At 31.3% G+C, this 26,404-nt stretch overlaps 2 protein-coding genes across 2 annotated transcripts in view; both read right to left on the minus strand.

Moving 5' to 3' along the window:
- LOC107437016 (uncharacterized) overlaps positions 1-26,404 on the minus strand; it is a 256,380-nt gene that overhangs the window by 111,544 nt on the left and 118,432 nt on the right. The window lies entirely within an intron of this gene.
- LOC107440248 (general transcription factor II-I repeat domain-containing protein 2-like) lies at positions 9,851-11,420 on the minus strand. Its single transcript, XM_016053121.3, has 2 exons — positions 10,428-11,420; positions 9,851-10,345 (listed from the first exon to the last, which is right to left on the minus strand). The coding sequence occupies exons 1-2, from the start codon at positions 11,418-11,420 to the stop codon at positions 9,851-9,853; spliced, it is 1,488 nt and encodes a 495-aa protein (XP_015908607.3).

Raw genomic sequence — 26,404 nt, forward strand, 5'->3', positions numbered from 1 at the left:
ACACACACACACATATATATATATATATATATATATATATATATATGTATGTGTGTGTGTGTGTTTCATCGGTGTAATGGTATAATGAAAGCAAAGTAAGGTTGGTAATGGATAGTAGTAAGCGAGATTGAAACTAACTACATTCACTTATCAATTTTAATCTTAAACTTTACTCTCGAAAGTTGCTATTATAAGTCCGAATGACACAAATGCTCCAATGATAGCAAAATAATTAAGTTTTGTAAAACAGAAAATATTACAGGCTGACAATATGACATCTGGCTGATTCATTAAATATTTCAAAACTGAGTCTGATAATGAAATAAAATCTGGCTTAAGCGTCATCATAAGTTTAGCGTATTTGATATGATAAGTATTTTTGATATTCCTCATTTGAATTGGTATTTCACCGGCGTAATGATATACTGAAAGCAGAGTAAGGGTAATGCATATTACAGCGAAGCTGGCCTCAAGAAACAGAAGACTCTTGGTGACAGCTGAAAGATAAACATCAGTGCTTGTAAGAAAGAGGGCAAATGTAGAAAACATAAAACATATACACGACAAACATTGCATGCAAATAATGCTCGAAAATGTTTTTTGAATTTCCTGCAGTGTTTCAAGAACTTGCAAATATCTCATTGCAAATTCTTTTTGCCGCGAGAAAAATGAAGAAGTTTTGAATGCCTTTTCCATATCAGAATGAAACCTCGATAATGAAATGGCAGCGTAGCGACAGCATGTCCAATATAAGCAGAAGCTTGTTAGAGTGCAAAATACTGCCATGAATCGATGTGTGAAAAGTCTGAAAAAGAATAACGCTTTAGTTAAATCTTTATCGGGAATGTCAATGTCATAGATCCAATATTTAACAGTTGCTTTTTTGAAATCATCGTCAGAAACTCCACACATTGTAACATAAAACAGCCCTGGATAGATAAAAGTAAGTGACACTAAAACTATTGTCGTTATTCGTTCTCTAGAATTTATAATACTCATTCGTTTTAATTGTGTAATTTTATCCAAGCTGGCAAATACATTACATATAATTTTGCTTTTTCTTCTTGAGCCGTGCCACGTAAGCAAATAAAGAACCCAACCAAATATATCAGCACTGTTGACTCTGATATCCTCCTTGCCTGTGTAGGAGTAATACAGTTGTAAAGTAATCATATCCATGCACGCAAAATGGAATAAAATAGAAAATACCGAAGATAAGGCTGCTAGAGGTTTAGAGTTAGATTTTATAATTCCACAAGCAGCAGCTAAATGAAGTAAAAAAACAAGTTCTTTACTTTTTACATTATTTTGATACATTTTAAGAAACCCGTATTTCTTATTCGTTTTGATATGAAATTGAAATGTTGTTCCAAACTCACAGAAGCGCAAAAATGTTTCCTTCTAATTTATAATAAATAATCCATTATTAATATACAGTTTCGCCACAGTCTTATAATAAATAAATAATTGATTTTAGATAAATCATATCTTTTTTTTTCTTCCATCAAGTTAAAAAATTCATAGGAAATTAATATTTCATTGAATTTTCAAAGATATAGGCCTCCTTTTTCATGTTGTCTTCAAAGAAGAACCTTTTTACAAGCACTTTAAATTCCTTTTCCGTTGCACAGAAATATTTCTATCTAATTTAGATTAAATGATCCAATATTGCGATGCAGTTTTTCCCCTATCTTATCATCAATAAAATAAAGATGGTTAAAGATTTAAATCATGTAATTTTTTCTATCAAGTCAAAAAATTCATCGGAAATTAATATTTCATTGAATTTTCAAAGATATAGTCCTCCTTTTCATGCTGTCTTCAAAGAAGAACCTTTTTACAAGCACTTTAAATTCTTTTTCCGCTGCACAAAAATATTTCTATCTAATTTAGATTAAATGATCCAATATTGCGATGCAGTTTTTCCCCTATCTTATCATCAATAAAATAAAGATGGTTAAAGATTTAAATCATGTAATTTTTTCTATCAAGTTAAAAAATTCATCGGAAATTAATATTTCATTGAATTTTCAAAGATATAGGCCTCCTTTTCATGTTGTCTTCAAGTAAGAATCTTTTTACAAGCAACTTTAAATTCCTTTTCCGTTGCACAAAAATATTTCTATCTAATTTAGATTAAATGATCCATTATTGCGATGCAGTTTTTCCCCTATCTTATCATCAATAAAATAAAGATGGTTAAAGATTTAAATCATATAATTTTTTCTATCAAGTTAAAAAATTCATAGGAAATTAATATTTCATTGAATTTTCAAAGATATAGTCCTCCTTTTCATGTTGTCTTCAAAGAAGAACCTTTTTACAAGCAACTTTAAATTCCTTTTCCGTTGCACAAAAATATTTCTATCTAATTTAGATTAAATGATCCGTTATTACGATGCAGTTTTTCCCCTATCTTATCATCAATAAAATAAAGATGGTTAAAGATTTAAATCATAGAATTTTTTCTATCAAGTTAAAAAATTCATAGGAATTTAATATTTCATTGAATTTCTAAACTATAGAGCACCTTTTTTTGTTGTACTCAAAGAAAAACCTTTTTACATGCATTTAAATATTAAAATATTTCTTTGCGTGATAAAATAAATTGCAAATAGTAATTATAAGATAAAAAAAATTATCATTAAAAATTAATGCATTAGTTGAATTGGGATAGAAAATGTTACATGATTTTCATAATTTGATATGACTATTAAATTTGATCAGGATTGTGGATTACAAATGTTTAGTATCATTTTTCGTTTTTCATAAATGGTTGAGTCAATAGAGGCTTTTTATAAAGTTTATTTGAATCAAAAAGTAATTTTTAAACACAAAAGTTTTTTTGTAAGCATTGCGGCTAATGATACCCTAGAACTCATTAATATTTTAGTATTTTAACTCATTAATATATACAGTTTTAATATTCCATTTTACAAATGATTGAATAATATCTTTTCAGAATTAAAAATTAGTCATAAATTAATTATTATTTTATAAATTACTCAATTACATTATTGTTTGACAATAAGTAAAATTTTTCTAGAAATAAATGAATTTTTAATATTTCCTTAAATTTTGACTGTTATTTAAAAAAATCCATTTTGGTTTTATTTGCTTTAAATAATGCAATATATAAATGAAAAATAGATAATTGTGTTCAAAAAATGATTTATATTAATGCGGTATGACTTGAAGGCAATTATTTGTGTTTTTATATAAAAATTTTTTGAACTGCATGATGAAACAAGCGAATGGTTTCCACATATCGTAAAAGTTAATAACTTAAATAAATGAAGTAAATAAAGTTAATTTAAAGCTCAAAAAATTAAATTCAGAGGCACACAATAAAGAAATGGAAAACCATATGAATTAATATTTAACAACAACAAATATTTAAATAATGCAAGATCATTTATTCCTTGAAAGGGTAGGTAAAAGAATTTGAAATTGTGTTTTATAAATGTTAAAACAGATCAACCTTTAAAAAAGAGGTTAAAAGAAAAATGAATATTTCCTTAAGATTATATGTATTATTTCAGACACTTTAGTTGGAGAAAGTGTTCTTAAACAAAACTTTAAGCTATCGTGATGTTTGGAACACTAGTGATTTAGCCTTTGGAATACTGTGAGATGCATTGAATTGCAATGCTGTGAGCTATATTGGAATGATCCAGCTGCAAGATGCATTGGTTTGTGATGTTGTGAGATGCATTGGGTTGATCCTGCTACCAAATCCATGGGGATTGCATTGTTGTGAGATGCATAGGGTTGATGATGCTGTGAAATGTTTTGAGGACTAGTCTTAACATTTTGGTTTTGAAAAATTCTTGGAGAGCTGGAGCCAACTCAAGACAAAACAAATCCATTCAGTTGGTCATTATCTGAAATCCATTCAGTTGGTCATGCTCTGAAATCATTGGGTTGGTTATGCTCTGAAATCCTTTTGGTTGGTCATGGTCCCATATCCATTGGGTTGGTCATGTTCTGAAAGTTGTCTCTGGTTGTTTGAATGAAACGCAAAGACATGACTCTGAAAAAATATTGGCTTGAAAATTTCTTGAAGAACCCGAACCAACCCAAGACAAGTTAATAGTTATACAACACTGTAAAAAAATTTGAAGTGGGCGTGGCTTAAGAATGAAACTAGTCGCTCCACACGGACATTGTCAGTCGTCCACCAACCTTCGAAGAGGTAACAACACAATACGTGGTGCTCTGCAATACAAAGGGATGCTGAAAAATCTTATAAAACTTTCAAACTCTCCAACGACTCGAACAGAAAAAATTTTGGGTCGTAAAAAAATTCTTGGAGAATTTGCGACAAGATGATTATTAATAAACAACATAAAAAAAAGTTTTTTTACAGTGTTGGTTTAAAGCAAGCGTTGATTCTCAGTAGCTTCAGCTGCTGAATATTTTTTGGAGCAATAACAACTTATAAATATTGTATTAGGAATAATACACAGAGAAGACTTGGAAAAATTTTAGCTTAAAAATTTCTTGAAGAGCTTGACACTACCCAAAACAAGTTGATCATCATACAACACTATAAATTTTTTTACAGTGTTTGGCTTAAGGCAAGCGCTGATTCTTAGTAGCTTCAGGTTTTTTGGAGCACTTACAACTTATGAATATTGTATTAAGAATAGTACACAGATAAGACTCCCCGCAACACTAAGGCATGTGGCACAGGTCCAATTCCTCATGTTACAGTGTCGCAAACGCAATAATGGAAACGAATCTTTGCCCGAGTGAGTGGCCGGACACGTTTCAATACAATGGGTGTTGATTACCATTTTTCAACCAACTGCAATTTTTGTAATGTGAAGAATCAATTATTTTAAATAACTTGTGAGAGTCTCCAAGGTTAAAAAAACCTGCAACGGGAATTGGAGTTCGTGGTCAACGGTAGCACATCCCCCTAATTGGGGACCTATCCCATTTTTTTGAAACACTCGTGAGACCAAAATTGAAATTTTTTGTTTTTTTACACTTGTCGAGAGCAAATTGAATATGAAAACGTTTGAGAGTTTAAAAATGTACTGCATGTGCAATAAATGCAATGGATCAATATCAGCACGATGAGTGTTTTAAAAAAAATGGAAAAGTCTCCCAATTAGGGAAACTTTCCCATTTTTTCAACACATTTGTGAAATGAATACAAATTTTTCTCAAACAAATCATGATTTTAATAAGCGCAAGTGATTGACAATTTACGAAAATTATGACAAGTGACTGGCAATTTACGAAATGATGAAAAGGGATTTTAAAAAATATTACAAAATCATTTCGAAAGAGGACACACGTATAAAAAATTGACTCCATAGGCAAATGCAAAAATTGGGAGATGCCTCCAGTGGCAGCAATCCATTTATGACAATCCTCGCGTGAACAGTACGCACATCTTCCCAAGGATTTCGATGGTTTTTTCAGAAGGACAGTTTTAATTTCTTTTTCTGGATGATAATCAGGCTAACTTTCAACTAATTCTCTCCATTTTGCATCAGTGATGGTATACGTTAGAACAGAAAAACTCACCCCCATGTTGAATAATTACTCTAACAATGCATGTTGACGAATGGGACCATCGGATGAATGATAAATATAACTATTCGTGAGGGTGTATCCATCTGTTCTTTTGCAAATAACGACGAATGAATGACTGTGAGTAGAGGAAAAGTGTTTCTCTGGCCTAGGCATGTACTGCCAAGATTCTCGTTTTGATGGGTACGATGACACTTTATCGTCACAATGTCTCGAATGAATCGGATGTCTCACAGGGTTGCCATAATCTCGTGTTGGAGCACTCACAGGTTAGTCACTATCACTCGAAACGTTTGAAGGTTTGGCCGATTTTGTTGAAACGCTTGCAGGTGGTTCGAAATCCCTTGAAACAGTTTCAGGTTTCCTCCAAAAACTCCATTTCAAAATCCATCCATTTCATTATTTCCTCCAAAATCCATTCAATACACTTTTTCGAGTATTATTTGCATGCAATGCTTGTCTTGTATAAGTTTTATGTTTTCTACAACTTCACTCTTTCTTACAAACAATGGTTTTTATTCTTCAGTTACCACCAAGAGTGCCCTGTTTCTTGAGGTTAGCTTCTACGTAAAATCCATTACCCTTACTCTGCTTTCAGTATATCATTACGCCAGTGAAATACCAATTCAAATGAGGAATATCAAATATAATTATCATATTAAATACGCTAAACTTATGATGACGCTTAAGCCAGATTTTATTTCATTATCAGACTCAGTTTTGAAAGATTTAATGGTTATATTATCAGGGTGTAATATTTTCTGTTTTACAAAACTTAATTTTTTTGCTATCATTGGAGGATTATTGTCATTCGGACTTATAATAGCAACTTTTGAGAGTAAAGTTTAAGATTAAAATTGATAAATGAATATAGTTAGTTTCAGTCTCGCTTACTACTATCCATTACCAACTTTACTTTGCTTTCAGTATATCATTACTCCGATGAAACATATATATATATATATATCAATATGTATTTTAGCATTCAAAATTGTCTAAAAAGGCAGCTTAGATTTTAGAAAGCAGATTATTACCTTCAAATATATAATCCAAAGAAACTGAAACGGAATGATATACTTCTTTAAAAATTTCGTTGAATTCAAAAATATATGAAGATAGTAATGAAAATAGACAGGTGCCCATTCTCAAGGCATATCGGACTTCAATAAAGAAAAAATGTGATTTTAAACATAAAATGTAAAGTTGGCAACTAAGGTGGAAAATAAAGGTGAAAGGCAAAGAAAAGAAAACCGTGGAAACCGAGAATAAAGCGTCAGTGGACAGATTTTTCTGCTTAATTATGTGTTTTATTCTCTTGTGAATGTGTTTTATTCTCTCGCAACAATGAAAAATATAGGCTTGAAATAAATTGGTAAGCTATTGGCTAACCAGAGTGTCAACTCGAAGCAGGCCGTTAACTATATTACCATCTATCCAAGCTAAGGGGTTAGTGCAAATATTTTTGCGTAATATTTTGCGTAAAAAAAGCAAGAAAACGATTTTTTTTTAAAATTTTGTATGCATGTATAGTATACTTATTTTAATATTAAGAAATAAAGTATGTATATATTAATAAATTAAAAAACTAATTATTTGTGGTACTATTAAATTCCATTAAAAACAACTTTTAAAATAACAAATATGTCTTAAAACCTATTAACGTTTTGATTAGGATAAATGACAAGCTTGGTAAAACAGTGATGATTTAATCTGACAGAAGTTACCTAGATAGGATACCAGAGGATAGGTATACAGTTAAAGGTAAAGCATTTAACTGACAGAAAATTGAAAACTTTATGAATTTTAAATACTTGAAAAACATTGTATTGCAGTAAGATTATAAGCAGAAGAATTTTTGGTTTTTGTGATGGAGAAAATTGCCCAAAAATACAAGTCTACGCAGGTTTGCGAATAATAGTAAGCATTTATGGTAAAGAAAAAATGACCCTTTTGCCTTCTGTGCATTTACTTATTGCGATAGCTGAACGGTGGAGTTCTTGATTATTATAGTAACATTGATGCCTTTTTAGCCTATGTATGAATGCTCGTTTAGTTTACCGTTAATTGCTAATCGTTTAGTTGTATACAATACNAAAAATTATTATTTTTTAATTATTATTCTTCACTACAAAAAACGTGGTTTTTAAAAATATATATTTTTATTTAGATTATTTTTCTTAGTCAAGAGTAGTCAAAACTACTACAAGACCACTACTAAAGTAATAGAACTTTTATTTTAAATTAGGGATACAAAAATCTTTATAGAAAAGCGATACCTTTACGACTTTCATTAGTTTTATGCTGATGACAACCAAAACAATCTGGAAATGAATGAGGAAAAACTGGATCCTACCACGTGATTTTTCAGCCAATAAAAATACTCCGACAACAGAAATATTTTCACCTGACACGTAATAATTTGAAATAATGGAATCGACAACAAAAGACAATCTCGAAAAAAAAAATTTTTTAATTTTAATTTTATTTTACTTTGCATGTCGTTTTTCTCTTCATTTTCATGCATTGTCATCCAATTCTGAACTGTGTGCCAAATTTGAAGTTTGTAGCTAGTCGGGAAGTTAGTTTAAAATCGATTACAAAATTCCACCCGGACAGACATACACGAAGGCAAGTTTATATAAACGTGGTAATAAAATGACACAGTAGTTGTCATTCTGAAGTCCAAGATTTCAGTATTGTCTTTATTTCACTTTATTATTTACCTTTCATTTTTTGTCACTTTAATAGCAAAATATTTGGAACTTTTTTTGCAAAATTACCTGAAGTTAGGAATTTATTAATTTTCTTGGATTTGCACAATTCTGTCAACATGATTTTGACAATGTTACGCACCATTATCATATTTAGTCTCAAGAATATTAGAAAACACAAGATCATTTTCAATTTTGAAATTTGAAATTTTTTTTTAATATAAATATATTTATATTTATTTATTTATTTTTTTTATGTCCAAAATTTGCCTACTGTAACACTTTTTCTTTTCTCTCTTTAATTTTTCTTTTCTTTCTTTTATTTTTCTTTTCTTTCTACTTTCTATATTTCATACTTTTATTTTCTTTCTTGGTATTTTTATTGCAATTATTAACCCGGATTTCAGAAAATATGTAAAAACAAATTGCTTTTATAATCAGAAAAGGTGATCAGTCTTCTCAGATTTTGCATTTCAACCGGTTTAACACAATCACTAATTGAAATCCAAAACAAAGCTTTCAAATTTAATATGGTATTAAGGTAAATCAGTTTTTAATTTTTGACTGATCTAGCTATTGCAAATTTGGTTAATTTGCAAATTACCTTTTGTTTCTTTTTTTTTTCATTTATATCTTTCTTTCTTCTTGGACATAATTTTTTTTTTTCAAAAATTTTAGTTTGGATATTTTTTTAAAGTAATTTTTGTGCAGAGATCTTAATTGGTAATTTTATTTGCCACAATCGGGTGTTAAAAAATTCAAATATTTTTCAGTTCTATTTTAAACGTGTTTTAAAAGTGTATTTGGTTACTAAATTTTTCAATTTGTGTTTGATCATTTTCCTATCTGTATGCTGGAATTAAAGTTCAGAAATAAAGAAACGATTTGTTTATGGAAATTACTGAGCTAGAACAGAGCTAGAACAGAGCTATGAACTAATTACCAACGTTGGACTAAAGCAGGGGTCTCCAAACTACGGCCCGAGGGCCACATCCGGCCCGCGGACAGATTTTGTCTGGCCCGCGGAGAGCTAGCATACTTGAAAACTCCTTTTAGAGAACATATTTTTTATAGCAAATTAAATTCAGTTTACTGAAGTGTTCCAATTTTATGTTGAATAATTATTAATATGACATCTACATTGATATGGTAATGGGCTAACTACTCATAACATTGTTGTAGGCTTATTGTTATTGCTTTTGTGATAAGTTGGATAAAGAAACACAGAATTATAATGAGTAAAAACATGTATAATATGCAGAAAATTTAACTTCAGTATATAATAACTAACAAATTATTGAAACGAATCCAACTAACATTTTATACATTTTAAATAAAAACATAACTTATAACAAGCATAATGACATATGAAATACTAATGAGATTTATGTAATTGAGATTTTCCACTGACAATAGTTTGTAGTTGTGGACTAATTTTACTTGTACCAATTATTAAAAGAGATTTAAGATGCTCATCAGTTAATTTAGATCTGTAAACATTTTTTGTGTACTTCATTTTGGAGAAGGTCTTCTCACACAAATAAGTAGTACCAAAAACAGAAAACAGCCCACGATCAAATTTATGCAAATTATCAAATTGTGTCAGTGGAAGACTTATAAAATTCCAGCAAAGATGAGTTTTGATATTTGTTCTTAATTATATCACTGCACTGTAGATCAATCATTTCCATTTGAAGTTCCGGGGCTAGGGTTTCAATGTCAGTATCAAAAGGATTCTGAAAAATCTTAATTTGATTCGCAATGGCATCAAAGTCCGAGAAACGAGTATCAAAATTTATTTTCAAAGCACTCAAAGTTTCGATTGCAAAATCGATAGGAAACTCAGTCTCAGTGGTGTGGCTGAATATTTCACATGTTTTAAAATGTGAAAAACATTTACTTCGTAGTTGTGATTGAAACAGTATCAATTTCTTCCGGAATGATTTGATATTAGTGTATAAATCAGGAAGATGCTGGTTTTCTCCTTGCAATCTCAAATTCAGTTCGTTCACATGTTTTGTCAAATCAACATAAAATGCTAACTTCCACAGCCATGCGTTGTTTTGTAATTCAGTAAGAGGGCGATGCTTTACATTAAAAAAAAAATTCCATCACTGCTCGAAGTTCAAAAAAGTGCTGAAATACTTTTCCACAACTAAGCCAACGTACGGCAGTATGATAAGGTAAGTCATTTTCTCCAATCTCTGCAATAAATTGTCGGTGATTCAGCCCAAAAGATCTGATAAAATTAACAGTTGATATGACTGGTTTCAGAACTTCAGACATATCCAAACATTTTCCGCACAAAGACTGTTGATGAATGATACAATGTAAGACTAATGGTTTTGAACCACCGTCATTTTCTACAGCCTTTGACACAAGAGCGACCACTCCTTTATCTTTCCCACTCATGTTTTTGCCTCCATCAGTTGTAATACATTTCAAGTTTTTCCATCGAAGGTTCTTTTGATTAATGGCCATTTCAACTCCTTTAAAAATATCTGTACCAGTAGTTGTGCCATGAATACTATACATATCAAGAAGTTCTTCATGCACTTCATAGCTTTTATCTACTCCTCGAATATAAATCAACACCTGAGCAGTATCTGACACATCCGTTGACTCATCCAAGGCCAAAGAAAACCACTCAACATGTACATTTTTGTCGAACAGTTGAGAGGATATATTTTCAGCGATGTTTTCTACCCTTCGAGCCACAGTGTTTGCTGACATACTGACAGTTTTTAATAAATTTACCTTTTCAGGGCACATTTCTTCGGCTACTGCAATTATGCATTCTTTGATCATTTCTCCATCGGTGAATGGTTTTCCACGTTTTGCAATTTCAAGAGCCACACGAAAGCTGGCACGAGTTGCAGCCTCTTGTTCAGTTTTGAGTTTTGTAAATGAAGATTGCTGCGATTTCAATCCGCGCTTCATAGCTTCGAATTTTTCTGTCCGCAAACTTCCTGTATATTTTGAGTAATTTTGAAAATGTTTTGTTTCATAATGACGTTTAATGTTATATTCTTTGAGAACGGCTATGCTTTCATTGCAAATCAAACATAGCGCCTTGTTACTGGACTCAATTACGAAATACTGAATGTTCCACTGATCTTTGAATTTTCTGCATTCACTATCAATTTTTCGCTTCTTTTCCATACTACTAAATCACACACAAAAGCAACAATTCAAATCAAAATACTGTTACAAAGATGTCTTAAACTTAAACACGCACAAACACGTTTTAAGGAGGTACGCACTATTTTATTTCACAACAGTGTCATAGGAACTGACTTGTGGTTGCGCCACTAGCCTTCTTAGATATTCCAATTACTGCCATCTAGAAGTGAGTGGAAGACACCAGAACTTTCTCGAACCAACGAGATTATTCTGTACGTGCTATTAACGCCACCTGTTAGAAGGTACTTCCTATTTCCGCTTGTGTCCACCAGATGTCGTGTCACGTTACTCCTCATGGCTCGTACTCTTCGACTAATCTAGAAATTACAGATAATGACAGGAAAATTAATAATATGCAGTGTTGCCGTTTTGCGGACTTTAGTCCGATGTCCGATTTGCAGCCTTTTTTAAACGTTGCGTACTTTTTCGGACTTTTTTTTTCATCAGTGGACTATTTCACTTTTTACCACCGGCAACAATGATAATATGGTTTTGGCCCTCAGAACTTACTGGAGTAATCAGTATGGCCCTAAGGCTGGAAAGTTTGGAGACCCCTGGACTAAAGCATTAATATCAGGTTTCACATTTCAATTCAAATTCCAAAAACAAATATTTTATTCATTTTCCAAATTATTTTCATTAGTTTCAACATTTCTTGATTTAATTTACAATTTTTGCCACATCGCAATTGCATTCATATATTAAAATTTTAATTTCAGTAATTATTGTAATTGCATTACGAAGAGAAAAATATTTAAATGGCATTTCATCTTTACCCTAAACATTGCAGTAAAACAAAAATATAAATTCAACTAATGAATAAATCATAGAAACTGTAACACGTAAAACAATAATTATGAAAATAATTTTTCTAAACATTTCCTATGCCAATCAAAACAATCAATTTATTGAAAATAAACATTTCAAGAGAAAACAAAATTTCACCAGTAAATACGATCAATGTTTAAAAAATAATTGCTTCAATTGAAGCATCAAGCATGAGAAAAAAAATTTAAAATCGTAGTCTATGATTTTTGTTCATCTACAAGAGTGCTTTTTTTTTAATCAATAAAAATTCAAAAAATTGTTTTATGAGAATTGTAAAAAAAATTAACACAAAAGGATACGTGAAAATGCTCGAATTAGTCCAAGAAGATATTTTGAAAACCGAAACATCATAGACACGAAAGGGCGTTGAAATTCCATGAACACAATTCCAAAATCAAAGACGAGAGCTGCAACGGAAAAATTTTGTTTCTTCGTTAAGAGGAATCATAAATTAACACCGATAGTGACGGAGAAATTAAAGCGGATTCTTTGAGTTCTGAGTAGGGGGAGGGAATGTCGACCACAATTCGTAAACCATTCCTGGATGTGAGAACAATTATTCATCGACGATAAAATGCAGAGCAGCACTGGGAAACTTTCCGTAAGTCACTTGTAAAGATAAGGGATTGGATTTCAAATCGAAAACTTTTTAATGTCGATCAGGAATCTGATGCAGTTTATCTCTTTAGTCCAAGGGGCTTTCTTTTTAGTCCAAAATATCGAAGCTCAGCTTTCTAGTAGTCTCAGGAACGTTGACATAATATGCAGCATAGACATATGGAAAACCGATGATCTTTAAACATCAAGCATGAGAAAAAAAATTTAAAATCATAATCTATAATTTTTTTCATCTACAAGAGTGCTTTTTTTTTAATCAATAAAAATTCAAAAAACTGTTTTATGAGAATTGTAAAAAAAATTAACACAAAAGGATACGTGAAAATGCTCGAATTAGTCCAAGAAGATATTTTGAAAACCGCAACATCATAGACGAAAGTGCGTTGAAATTCCATGAACACAATTCCAAAATCAAAGACGAGAGCTGCTACGGAAAAAAATTTGGGCCAAAAAATTGGATACCTACGCCAGTTCCACTGGGCGTAGGTATCATTTATAATAAACAAAAAGTTTGATGATTGAAGAGTTTTTTTTTGTTGAAGATACTGGATGAATTATTAATTGCCATTAGTTGAAGAAGAATTTGTTGTTGAAAAGTTTCGCTCCTCGGTTATATGTTAGGGAAAATCTTGCAAAGTAAAATCTGTAAAATGTCTTAATTTAGGGAAAGAGGGGAATCTTAGTAGTTGCTATTGGTTTATGAAATAGATCAAGCGTTTCCCACAGGGAGCAAAGGGAGAAATGTCCTGGTTTTAATTAAATGCATACTTGAGCCAAAAATAGATTTAAGAGCAGGATGTGGCTTTTAAAAGTGTGAGAAAGAATTTCGTTAGAATAATTAATTTGGATAACATAAAAAGATCAATTTAAGCTTTTTATGTTACAATCCGAAAAAAGAAAAAGCACAAAAATATAAGTTGAAATAGAAGCACTGATGGACAGGACAGTGTCTTTAGGGGATAGCATTGCCAACATTTTCCGCACTGACGACATGGTAATCCTATCCATCCTTTTCATATTTACTGATGAAATGCTCGCCGGATTTTTCGAGCCCTGGTTTCAGCGTAAGCTCTTAAGAATCTAAATCAGTTGTTAAAATCTTTCAAACTAATTCCCCTTTGAAAAATTAAAATTTACAGTCAATAATAAGTTGTTGAATTAAAATATACAGTCAACGATAAGTTAAGCACGCTTTTTTAATATAGTTAAAAATCGTAACAACACAACGAACACGCATTCTTTATGAATAAAAAAATGAATATAATTATTCTTAATTAAGCTGTTTAATTATAATTAGAACATAATATAAACACTTTGTTGTTAAAAAGTATTGTCTTTCAAACTATCAATTTTTTCCCTCAGTTCGTCTCAGCTTTTGGTTGTCCACGCGATGAAAGAAGATTCTTTCAGAAATTTGTAAAAATGTGACTTAAAGATTTCCTGCGTCTTCTTGTTACTGCTACTCGTTGTTCCCTACCCAAAAAAGTGTTGGAAGACTTTCATTGTCGCCGAGTCAGAAAAATATAGATATAAATTATTGATTCCGTTCTTAAATACACAAAGAAAACTGTATTAATGTCTTATAGCGGAAAATTTGTCCAAAATTTTGTGCTATGTAGGCTACAGCGAAAAACGTAAAGGGAATAAAACAAAATTGAAACACATTATTTGTGCTTTATTCACGCTGTGTTTTGCTTTACTCACTAATTTTAAATTTTTACCCATTTTTATGCAACTAATGTTGAATACAGTTGATCAGTTCATAAATAATTTAAATTTTCATCAAATATGAATCAAAATTTTTTGATGCTTTTTAATTTTGTTGTTGAAGAAGAGTGGCATTCATATTTCGGTGTCTCAAAACCGTTAGTAACGGTCTTCAGTGGGCGTTTTTGCATGCCTACGCCCTTGACTTCAATTTCGGCCTGCATTTCCTGTCTCAAAAAAAAAAAAAAAAAAAAAAACGGTTACAGTTCCTGGAATTCATAGTGCTTGCCCCCCTCAGGCCAGCCAACAACTATCTAAGCTTATGATTCGATTACATGACCTCGTTGAGACACCACATTCATCGAAACAACACGCTTTCTGATAATACTTTTCCACTTTTTCTTTCATTAAGTCGAAAGCCAATCGCTGCCTCTAAAGCGTCGTTTTCGACATGAAACTCAAAATTTGAACAGCGCGAAGTTTGGAAATAAAAAAAAATTGCTTTTGTAACTCTCTTATTCAATTTTATGCACACAAAAAATTGCTTATACCGTTATTTAATGCAAGACTTACAATATCCTTTAAGCAGTGCATATAATGTAAATATAGACAATTATTATAGATAAGCAACAGGTTACTTTTAATGTAATATTTTATCTAACTAACTCCATTGCATTACAGTCCATGTTGGACCATGGCCTCACTAACAATTTTCCTCCAAAGTCGCCTGTCTCTAGCTCTTTGTTTCCAGTTTCGGACTTTTAGAGTCTTAAGGTCTTTTTCCACCTAGTCAAACCATCTTTTGACCGGCCTTCCTCTTTTCCTTTGGCCCTGACGTTGCCCATCGAATATCTTCTTACAAGGGAAACTAGGGCCTTATGAGGAATAATTTTAGGGGGAAACATTCGCTTCGGCCCATAGAAGGTCCTGTGAGAGATAAAAAATAATTCAATATATAGAAAAATCGGTATTTTATTACTTCAGTGCAGACTATACTTGTCTCATAATCCAATTAATTTGTAATTAATTGGATAATTAATTAAATGTTGATTAATTATTTATTAATTAATTGATTTGCAATTACATACTCCAATTAATTTGGAAAGTTTCTTGAAAAAAAAAATTTTTAAATTTGCTGTCAATTTTTTTTTTTAAATTAACCTAACAGGTTTTTCTGAAAAACTACAGATATATAAAATTTTCGAAATCAATTTTGACAATAAATATGCATTATATAGTACGTGAAAGTACCACAAAATTAATTGGAGTATGAGACAATTACACTAACTAATAGTCTGCCTTGAAGTAATAAAAAACCGATTTTTCTATATATTGAATTATTTTTTATCTCTCACAAGACCTTCTATGGGCCGAAGCGAATGTTTCCCCCTAAAATTATTCCTCATAAGGCATACATCCCAATAGTTTATTTCAAAATTGGCGAGTCACACTTCCCTAGTTTCCCTTGTTAGTGCCTCTGTTTTCATCCATTCTCTAAAGGTGTCCTAGCCATTGAATTCTCCTTGCTTTTTCATAGTTGATTATATCTTTTTCTTTAAATAGTCTTGCAATTTCAAAATTGTATCGCCTTCTCCCCAGATCACCCTCTTTGACAGGTCCAAAAATAATTCTAAGAATTTTTCTTTCCCAGGTAATCAGCATTTTTTCTTGTTTCTGGGTTGGAGTTCACGTCTGTGATTCATAGACAACGGTTGGTCTGATTATAGTAATATTTTATCATTCACCCTATTTTTATCACTTAAATGGATACGCTCCCGTTGGAAAGTTTGAAGGTAAACAATTTATTTCTCAAAGCATTAGTTCACTTAAACTTTAGTGTTGCTAATGGCCAAATTTCTAAACTACCCATGACTATTAAGATATCCTCAAATAAGGTACGAACTATTTCTAAACCCAAAAACACCCGCATGTATATTTTTCTATTATTTCAGTACAAAAATGAACAACTATTTTGCATTGGTCCAAAGTAATCTCACAAGTGCCTAAGTTGTCCATGTAGACGATAACGAAACTTTTTATTTCCGCTTCACACTATTGCGCACCGGTCACCTTTCTTCACTGACCAGCTGATGCTTAATCGTTCTGAAGTCAGGTTGGTTCCCAGCCGCCATCGGAAATAAAACTCTAGTCCTATTTAATAATAACGCAGTGACATATAGGCAAATGTCTTAAATACATTGCAAGTTATGCTAGACGCTTATTAAAAAGAAACTTCAAAATATTTAATTGATTTTTTTCATGTTCATTTTTGGTAAAGTACTATTATTATGTTTGATTATAAGCAGAAATGTGCAGTTCAACTAATAGAAGAGGGAACATTACCATTTCAACTCATATGAGCAGGTATGAGCACGCTTATGAGTAATACTCAATTCAATTTATTGGAAAAATTCTCTTGAAAATTGTGATAATAATCAATTCAATGAAACATTATTTTTTCTATGTTAAAAAATCATAATGGCCACCTTGAACCCTGTTTTAGGTGTTTAACTTATTTTTACATTTTGTTTTGCAGCACAAAGACTATAGGACTTATAACTATTAGACTTATAAATTTGAAATTGCGAAGTGTATAAACAAAAAGTATAGGGAGTGTGACGAAATTAAGAAATTTCAGATTCGAGAATTATTAACAGTTAAATTTGAAGTAAAATAAATAAATAAAATAAAAAATAAAAAGACGTGTAAAGCTGATCTTCTGTTCGCTAAAATGCAGCTACAGAGTTGAAATTTAACGTCCTGATACGGTCATTTTCTATAGCATTTATTTCTGCTAATCTCAAATTCTTTATATTTTTGGTTAATTTTTTTCTCATGCATATTTTATTGTACATGAAAATAATAGTGCAATTTTCTGTAGCAATTATTTCCGCTTATTGAGTCTGAAATTGCGTATTTCTTTGGTTAATTTTTTTCATGCGTAGTTTATTGCTTTTCAATTCAGGTTGATAGTTTATTTCATCCCTATCAACACTTTAATAGAATGCTTTACATAAAGCTACAATAATTATATATTTTGAAACCAAAATGTCCTATGTTTTCGTGAGAAATATTTACCGTTTAGGAGGAATAAAAAATGGTGAACGAGAATCCATTACGGGAATTAGTGAGAGGGAGCCTCTTAAAACCATTTCTTGCGTGCGTGAAGTAAGTTGAATAATTTTTATTATTGCTAGCACAGATAAACGAAAATAGATAGAGGGTTATTTTTAGTATAGATTACCTGAAGGACTTATACTAAAAGGAGCTGATTAATTTTTATTATTGCCTACTATTAGGACCTGAAATTACCAAAAATATTACTACGTATTATTTGACTGGCATCATTGAATACTACCTAATTCTTCATGAAGCCAAGTTGCGTGCGCAGATCGAACAATTCTTTATTTAGTTATGAATATGGATTATTGTCTTTAGGCAAAAAATTGTTTCTATACGAAATTTCATTAGGATATATTTTCGCATAAATATTCAATTTCATTTTAAATACTTTTATAATTAATTTCATGTAAGCAACATTTAAATGAATGAATTTATTGCATGTTAAATAGTTCTTTTCAGATAAATAAATTAAATTTTTAAAGAAACGCAATTCATGTAAAATCTTTCCTTAAATATTGCTATGAAATAGAACAATTTATTTCTTACATAAATCACAAAAGTAAAGTAATTACTGAAAGACTATTTTATAAAGAATTTGAATTGAAAAAAAAAACATATTAATGAAAATAATTACTAATGTTGATAAATGTTGTTAAGTTTTTTTTTGATTGATGAGTTTAACTTTGATTTAAAAATGCGAGAATATATCGCTGGTTCAAAACTAAAACGACGCATCTGCAAACGTAGTATGCCTGCAGATGCGTCATTTTAGTTTTGAACCAGCGATATAACAAATAAAGTGATTTTAGAGGGTGGTAAATAACATGAAAATTTTCATATCAGCGAAATTGTAAGCTTTGAGGTATCTAAAAATGTCTCAAAGAAATGGTAAAAACAAATTCCAAAGTACTGACATTTTTACCTTGTTACATATTGCTGCTAGTTGTGGAATAATTAGATCAAAATTCAAACCTTTCATTGCCTCTGGCATCATATTTTCAATTTTATTTTATTTCGGATGCATAGATTCAATTTCTATATCAGTATTTTATCTGATTAAGGGCATTGATGATTTCAGAACTGATTTCTCTAATCTGATGGGTTGGATTCTGTTTTTTCTCACATGGCATGATTTGCGTAATAAAAGTAATGACATATTAAATGTTTTTTGTCATATTAAGAAAATCACACAATCGAAAGGAAGAAGTATTATGAATACAAGGAAACTAAATACATTCAAGTTGTTAATATATCTTAATTTTATATTTCCAGTTGCCTTTTGTGTTATACTTACCATAGTGTCCGATGATACTTATAAAAGATTGGTTTCAGAGTATTGGATGTATGGTATACAAATGCAAAATGAAAAGCTATATAAATCTGTATTCTTTATCAAACTTTTCACACATCGTTTTATTTTAATATTTTTCACTCTGACAAATCTAAGTTTGTATTTGACATGTTGTGGATACGTGAATTTTTCATTATCCAAGTTCCACGAAGACATGATTGCGGCGTTCACATCTTCAATAATCTTTTCTCTACAAAATGAATTGGCGAAAAGATATTTACTTATTCTTGATGGAGTAAATAAAATACAATTTACATTTTTTAAGAGTATTTGTTTCCAGTGCTTGTCTTGCATCGGTTTTATGTTTTCTACGATTTCGTATTTTCTGACGCAAGTAGGAGCCAAGTTCCTGTCTAAGGAAAACAAAAACGTCTTCATCATCAAAATGCTTTTCGATATAACTTTATTTGTCACTTCGATATTTTCAGTTTATTGTAGCGCTGGAGAAATACCAATACAGATGAAAATGATCAAGAAATCTTACCACTCAGAATATGCTAGACTAAAATTGTCAGCCACACAAAATAATGAATCTTTATCAGACTCTGCTTTGAATGAAATAATGAATCAACCCGAGATTGTAATGTCTGGAGCAAATATTCTCATATTTACAAAGACTAATTTTTTCACAATTGTCGGAATATTTGTATCGTTTGGTCTCATAATTCTGGGAATTGATGGTAAGTTCGCAAAAAGGTAACCCTTCATATTTCAACACCCCCAATTTTAACATCTCCATTTTAAAAGCATATAAATATACTATGAAATTAAAAATTTATCGAAAAAAATGCTTTGTTGTATTTTTACAACATTATGCGAGATGACAAAACGTTGATTGTTAAATTTCTTCAAAATTGTGAAAGATAGCATTATAGCGAAACTACCACTACAATTAATAAACATCAGTTCAGTGGTATATAAAACGTGGTAACTCAGCTGAAACTTGGAGGAGTTTCTATTGATAGATGAAGGTTGACGTCTCTGATAGGACTTTCCCCACTTTGGTGTCCAACGGACGGGATGTCCATTTCGATAAAAAGACTCCTACTACGATGGATATATAACATTGGATCGTTGATTGTAACTGCGTAATTATCCTTCTCCTGCTGTTGCTATTCGGTCTATATATCACACACTCCACTGCTAATTGCAACACAGAAACGACCACACACACAACCGTGAGTGAACCAAACAAAAAGTCTTACGCAAAAACTTTTATGTATGAAATAGAGGCTTCCGCACTTTGAATTTAATCCCTTATAAAATTCTTGTAAGGGAATAATCTGACGTATCTCTCTCTCTACCACTGCAATTACAAGGGGTGATCAAATGAAAAGGTACGAAACGACGTAAAAACGTAACAGTTAAATATTTGCATATTCCTCTATGGGAGAACGAAGCGAGACATCGCGGGATGCGATTGGAGTCTCTGACTGGGATCGGAGCATGCGCTGGTGCCCGCATGAGCAGGAGAGAGCAGAGGCTCCTATCAAAAGCGGCGTCCAAATGATGCGGCAGTCCGTATGAGGACTGGATGGCGTTCGCGTTGCAAAATTCGACGATTGAGGAGCAGCGAGGAGTTATCCGATTTCCTCGAGCACAGAAAAATCATTAAGTCCGATGTGTACTTCGAGACACTCTGACGCCTACGCAGGTCCATCAAGAACAAAAGACCGGGGCTGCTCACGGAGAGTGTGGTTCTGCTCCATGATAAAGCGCGTCCACACGTCGCCAGTCTCACACACATGGAACTGGCCAAGTTCAAGTGGGAGACGTTTGACCATCCACCCTACAATCCGGACTAGTCGCCCTGCGATTTCCCTGTGTTTGGTCCACCTGAAAGGGAAGCTCTTCAACTCGGACCGATTCACCAAAGTGTATCAAGCGATTCTATCTAGAACTTTCCTTGTGATAGATGAAGGTAGACATTTGAGATAATCTACATAATGATACAAATATTTTAGCATTTCAATTTAAATAATATATTTTCCCAATTATTAGCAATAAGAAAACCATCAAGCCTAGTATTAATAACCTTACTCTACTTAACCAAGTCATGGCCGTTGTTAAAAAGAGCTAAGTATCTTGAATTAACCATCAGCAACAAACTTAAATGGAGCGAGAGCATCAACAGTACAATTCATAAAGCGCTCAGTGTATTCTACTCATTAATACCCATTCTCAATCAATACTCCCAGCTCAACAACAGAAACAAAAGACTCATTTATTTACAATGCATTAGAGCTATTCTGACCTACTCATCTCCAGTCTTAACTACACTTCCTGACTCACACAAAAAAAAACCATTCGTTGTATGCTACGTGCCCCGAACTCCATTAGTAATAAAGCCATTAAAAACAGCTCTGAATTGATTGATATTGTAGTTCATTTACGTCGCACTAGAGCTGCACAATGGGCTATTGGATGCTTATTCACATGGCATCTCTGGTGAGGTTTTCCTGACCTCTAGGATTGTACTTATGTACGCTTTTTCTTTTTTTCATATTTTATTTTATAACCGTCGTTGAACGGTCGACCTAATTTTTAGGTTTACGACAATTGATGTTCAAATCCATAGCCTTGTAAGTTTGAAATCAAGCCAAAAGATAAGGGAACTCTTAGATCAAGTATCGGGAGAAGTTTGCCTTTGGTTCGGTCTTTTTGATGGAACTAATTCCATGCATTTGATGGAACTAATTCCATGATGGAACTCCATGCATTTTCGTTACATGAAGGGAAAATCCACGAACGTCTGTAACGGTTAGCTTGACGGAAATAGGACTCTAATCAGTGGTCCTTTTACCACTGAGGATATTTTACGTCTGCACTGTGGCTGGTTCGAGACGAGTGCGGAATTCGTATCGACCAGCCATTGCTGGGAATCGAACCCTGTTCACCTCATTGGAAGGCGAACGCTCTACCTCCTGAACCATCACGGTTCTTTTTTTCTCATATTCATATTAGTTTGCATATTTATAGCGCTCTTAATTATTCGATTCATATTACCGATAAATCGGTAAGAGCTGACTTCGGCGGCAGACACCGAGAATCCTGTGAATCCGAGAATCTTCATGAATCGTGAATCGAAGTACCGTATGATAAATGAGGGTTGATGTTGACGATAATCTACGTAATGATCCAAATATTCCAACATTTCAATTTATTTCAATTTGAATAATATTCCTGAAATAAGCTTGCTCACCTTTGTAAGCAGCAAATTAAACTTCAATTCTAAAAATCATCTCACTCTCGCCACGTAGGAGAAAAAAAGTTGAACAATATGTGATAAGAGTAATGTTACACTACTGTAAAAATTTCCAAGATCACACTTCAAAATGTTCTTGCGAAAATACACATCTCATGGACATTTTATTACTTTTCTTGTTCGCATTTCTAAGCCAATGAGAAAATTCGACTTTTCAATACAAAACTACTCTTTCTTATTCAATATACAGTAGATTTTAAATCATTCAGTTTTATAGAAATACCTTTAAAAAGCATAATTACATATAAAAAAAAATAAACGCGTGGATTCATATTGCTTAAGAAATACTAATTTGGTGATGCAGTTCACCTATACTACAACACTCAGGTTGATTTTTTATCTGAAATAGCGAAATAAAATTAATTAAATATCTAAGAATGAGCAACAAGTTTCTTTATTTGATTAAGGAGAGCTTTAAGCAATAAAACATCACTGAAGCTTTGTTTATAAATCCTCTGCAGTTTCATTTATGTCAATGAAGTTAGATTTAAACCTATAAGAAAATTCCATTTTTAAAATGTCTCTCCTGAACGATTGAATAGAAATTTTTCAGGATAGACCTCTAAAACAACACCTCTCATTCACTTTCCAGATTTCAGGATGGTTCCGGAGTTAAAAGAGACGCACACTGACGAACTCTTCATTTTATAATTATAGATAATTTCGCTCAATGTTAACAATTAATAGTCTAAATATTATTAATCAATCAAAGTGCGCCAAAGGATTGGCTCTTACGGAAAATATAATGTCGGATCCTGAAAATATCATTTCAGGAAAATCTATTATTTATTTTATAAGTTAGAATAAACTAATTATAATTTCGTTCAATATTAACAATCAATAGTCCAAATGTGATGAATGCACTGAAGAGCGCCAAAAGATTGGTTCTTGTGTAGAAGAAAATGTGTGATCCTGATAATATGATTTCAGGTGAATTCATCATTTCTTTTAACAGAGAGTTTTTCAATGTGTTAGACTGGGATATAGATTGCAATCTCAATTTTTCATTAGTAGCAAAAAAGGTATCTCTTATCAGCTTCATTTGAATAGGTACTTCACCGGCATAATAATACATCGAAATTAGAGACGATAAGAAAAGAGAAACATAAAATGAATGTTCGTATAAAAGTAATTGGTAAACAGGTAGTGTTAGCGTGTTTGTATGGGATTCTACTAAAAAGGTTGCTATCACCGTGAATAACAATGATAAAAATGATAAAGTTTGAAAACAAGAACTTGTTGAAAAAGTCTGCTCGATTTCTCGTAAGGCTTGGAGTAGCTGAAAATATCTGCGAGATAAATTATTTATTTTAGAAATGTCATATATGTCTTTCATAAATGTTTCTAAGTCCGTCAAAAAACAAGTAAATTTAAGACATGCATAGCGGCAAAATGTCAAATACGTAATCAGCATTACAATATTATAATGCATTGTTAAACAGAATAATATAAACATTTTTATGACTAAGCAGATTTTACCTGTGTAGTCAATTTGAATGTTATACATCAAGGTTTTTGTATACATTCTTATATATTCTTCTTCGAATATAATACAAAATAATGTGAAATACAAGCATGGTAATCCGAAAGCAAGAATTATCATAATTAGAGTTTTACCTCTCTCTCTTGCGTTGATTGAATTATAGTTTTGATTTTGTTCCATGAAGTACTTAATTATTCTCATTATTTTCTCTCTTCTTTTGCGCAATGCATGCCATGCGAGAATTTGACATATACTTCCAATTACGTAAGCTGAAAATATCCTGAAATCTATTTCGTCGATGAAAAAATAAAAAAGTGATAGAGTAACGTAATCAACACAGCCTAAATGAAACAGTACAATTAATATCGTAGACAAGAAGGTCATAAACCTTGACTTCGACTTCAATATTCCGCATAATGTTAAACAAACAACCAGAATTTGCAGCTCGATGTTCTTATTTAAAATACTAAAATATTTAGTCATGTTTAAATAATAAAATTTATAAGAATAAGTAGTTAGACTTGATTGAAGAAATAAAAACTGTATTTTAAATTTAAAAGGAAAGGAAATGAAAGCATTCTCAAATATTTTTTTAAAAACAGATTGCTTAACAGAGGTAAAACTATCGACAGTTAGGGTACAAATGTTATGAAAGTATGTTTATGAAATTCGAAGTCTAAGTAAAAAAATAATCTTTTAGATTCGTTTTTTATTTTAAAACCATTTTCAAATAACTATTAATATTTGATTTTGAACGAATTTATTTTATTAAGTAATGCAAATTTATGTTTCTTTTGCTATTATATTTCTAACTGTAAATATTAGTTTTGCTACCAATTTAATAAATAAAATCTGATGCCACCATCAAATTGAAGGAAAAATGAAATTATGTTTAGGCAAAAGAATGGAAAATACAACTTGAAATTGTGTTATATGATTAAAGCCAATAGTAATGGCTTGTTATTTTCTTTTGCATACGGGGTAAAAATAGTATTTACTTACATATGCTTAGATACGAAATAAGTTTTTAAAATCAGTTCTTCAATGAAAATCAATAAATTAACATTTTATACCACTTTTCTATTTTTATTATTTAAATTTGTGTTCGTAATGTAATGGAAGTAGTTCGTGCTTCTGAATTATAAGGCCAAACTATTTCAATGAGACATTTATTTGAACAACTTCTTTGGATAAAGAATCTATTAGACCAATCACTTTAATTTATGAATCTAGTTGACCAACTCTTTAGAAATGTGAGTTTTTGAACGATTAAGTTTCATATTTAGAGAATTTTAACATGATGATTTTTGAAATATATGTTTTAGGTAAACTGCTGTGCTCTAAAAATTTTATATATTTTAAATACAGTTTTTTTTTAAATTTTAGTTATTTTTGTTAACACTTTTTCTTGCTCCTTTAATATCAATTTTATATGCAAAAGGATTTGAAGAACTAGATACAAATTTTATTGAATGATTTTTAGAAATTTAAAGGCCAACCTCTGCAAGTAATCCCGACATTTAGAGATTTTGTTCCATGCAGGAGCGCTATTTGAACTTATGGCCAGAATTGCTGCTTGAGAATCAGAGAGCAGAACCACTCTTGAAATTTTATCTTCAGAAACCAGTAACTGCTTTAGTGCAATACGAATACTTTTTTAGAATATTTTAACATAGTTTTTTTCTCTCTTAAATTTCTGGAAATTCTAGCTTTGAGTATGAAACTTAAGAACTAAACCATTTATCAAAAAATTGCTTTTAAAAGCAAATAAAAAAGTTAACTGAAAATTTCAAAATTATTCAGCGTTAATATGAATGTAAATATGCTGGCATCACAAATACTAAAACGTAGAAATCAAACGAAAATGATTCTAATCCATATCATATTTTCTTACCAAATTATCATATCATATTTATTTGATCATATCATATTTATCGTATTTATCTAGTCAAGGTGTGCAGTTTTTAAAAATTCACTAAGCAAACTCAAGAAAAATTACATTGAATATTTGTTATTTCTTGTCACAATTTAATCTATCAGAATCTAGCCATCATCTCATACATTCAAAATAATAATAATCTCTATCTTAACAACAAAGCATATCTCTATTCATAGGTAAACTAATTTTTTAAGTAAGTAAGCTTGGTCAATTTTTATAGAAGGAATTTACTGTAAACTTAGCCAACGACTTCCTTTGTTTGTTTTCACGAAAATTGGATACTTGCAACTTGAGAAGAAGATGATCTCCGACACATAGCACGTGACCTATGATCTCAGCGCCAGCTGATCGTTTACACTCAAGATTGCGTGTTAAAGTTAAGCTAAGTTTCTCACATAAATTAGAATGTTGATTAACGTGAAGTTAATTGAACACATCACCTTATCGTTAATCGAATTAGTTAAAATATAATTCTTCCGCTTTTACATCTTTTACTAAACTTAGATTCATTATTTGTTAATGCATTTTATTGTAACTGTGACATATTTTTGTTTTGTGTACCTGGCAACTTCGAAGTCTAATAATGAATAGTTGCTATCGTAAAATGTCACGTTTCAAGAACCAATCAGAATCGAGGTACCCACAATAC

This window comes from Parasteatoda tepidariorum, chromosome 10, assembly GCF_043381705.1.
Source record: "Parasteatoda tepidariorum isolate YZ-2023 chromosome 10, CAS_Ptep_4.0, whole genome shotgun sequence".
Taxonomy (NCBI): Eukaryota; Metazoa; Arthropoda; class Arachnida; order Araneae; family Theridiidae; genus Parasteatoda; species Parasteatoda tepidariorum.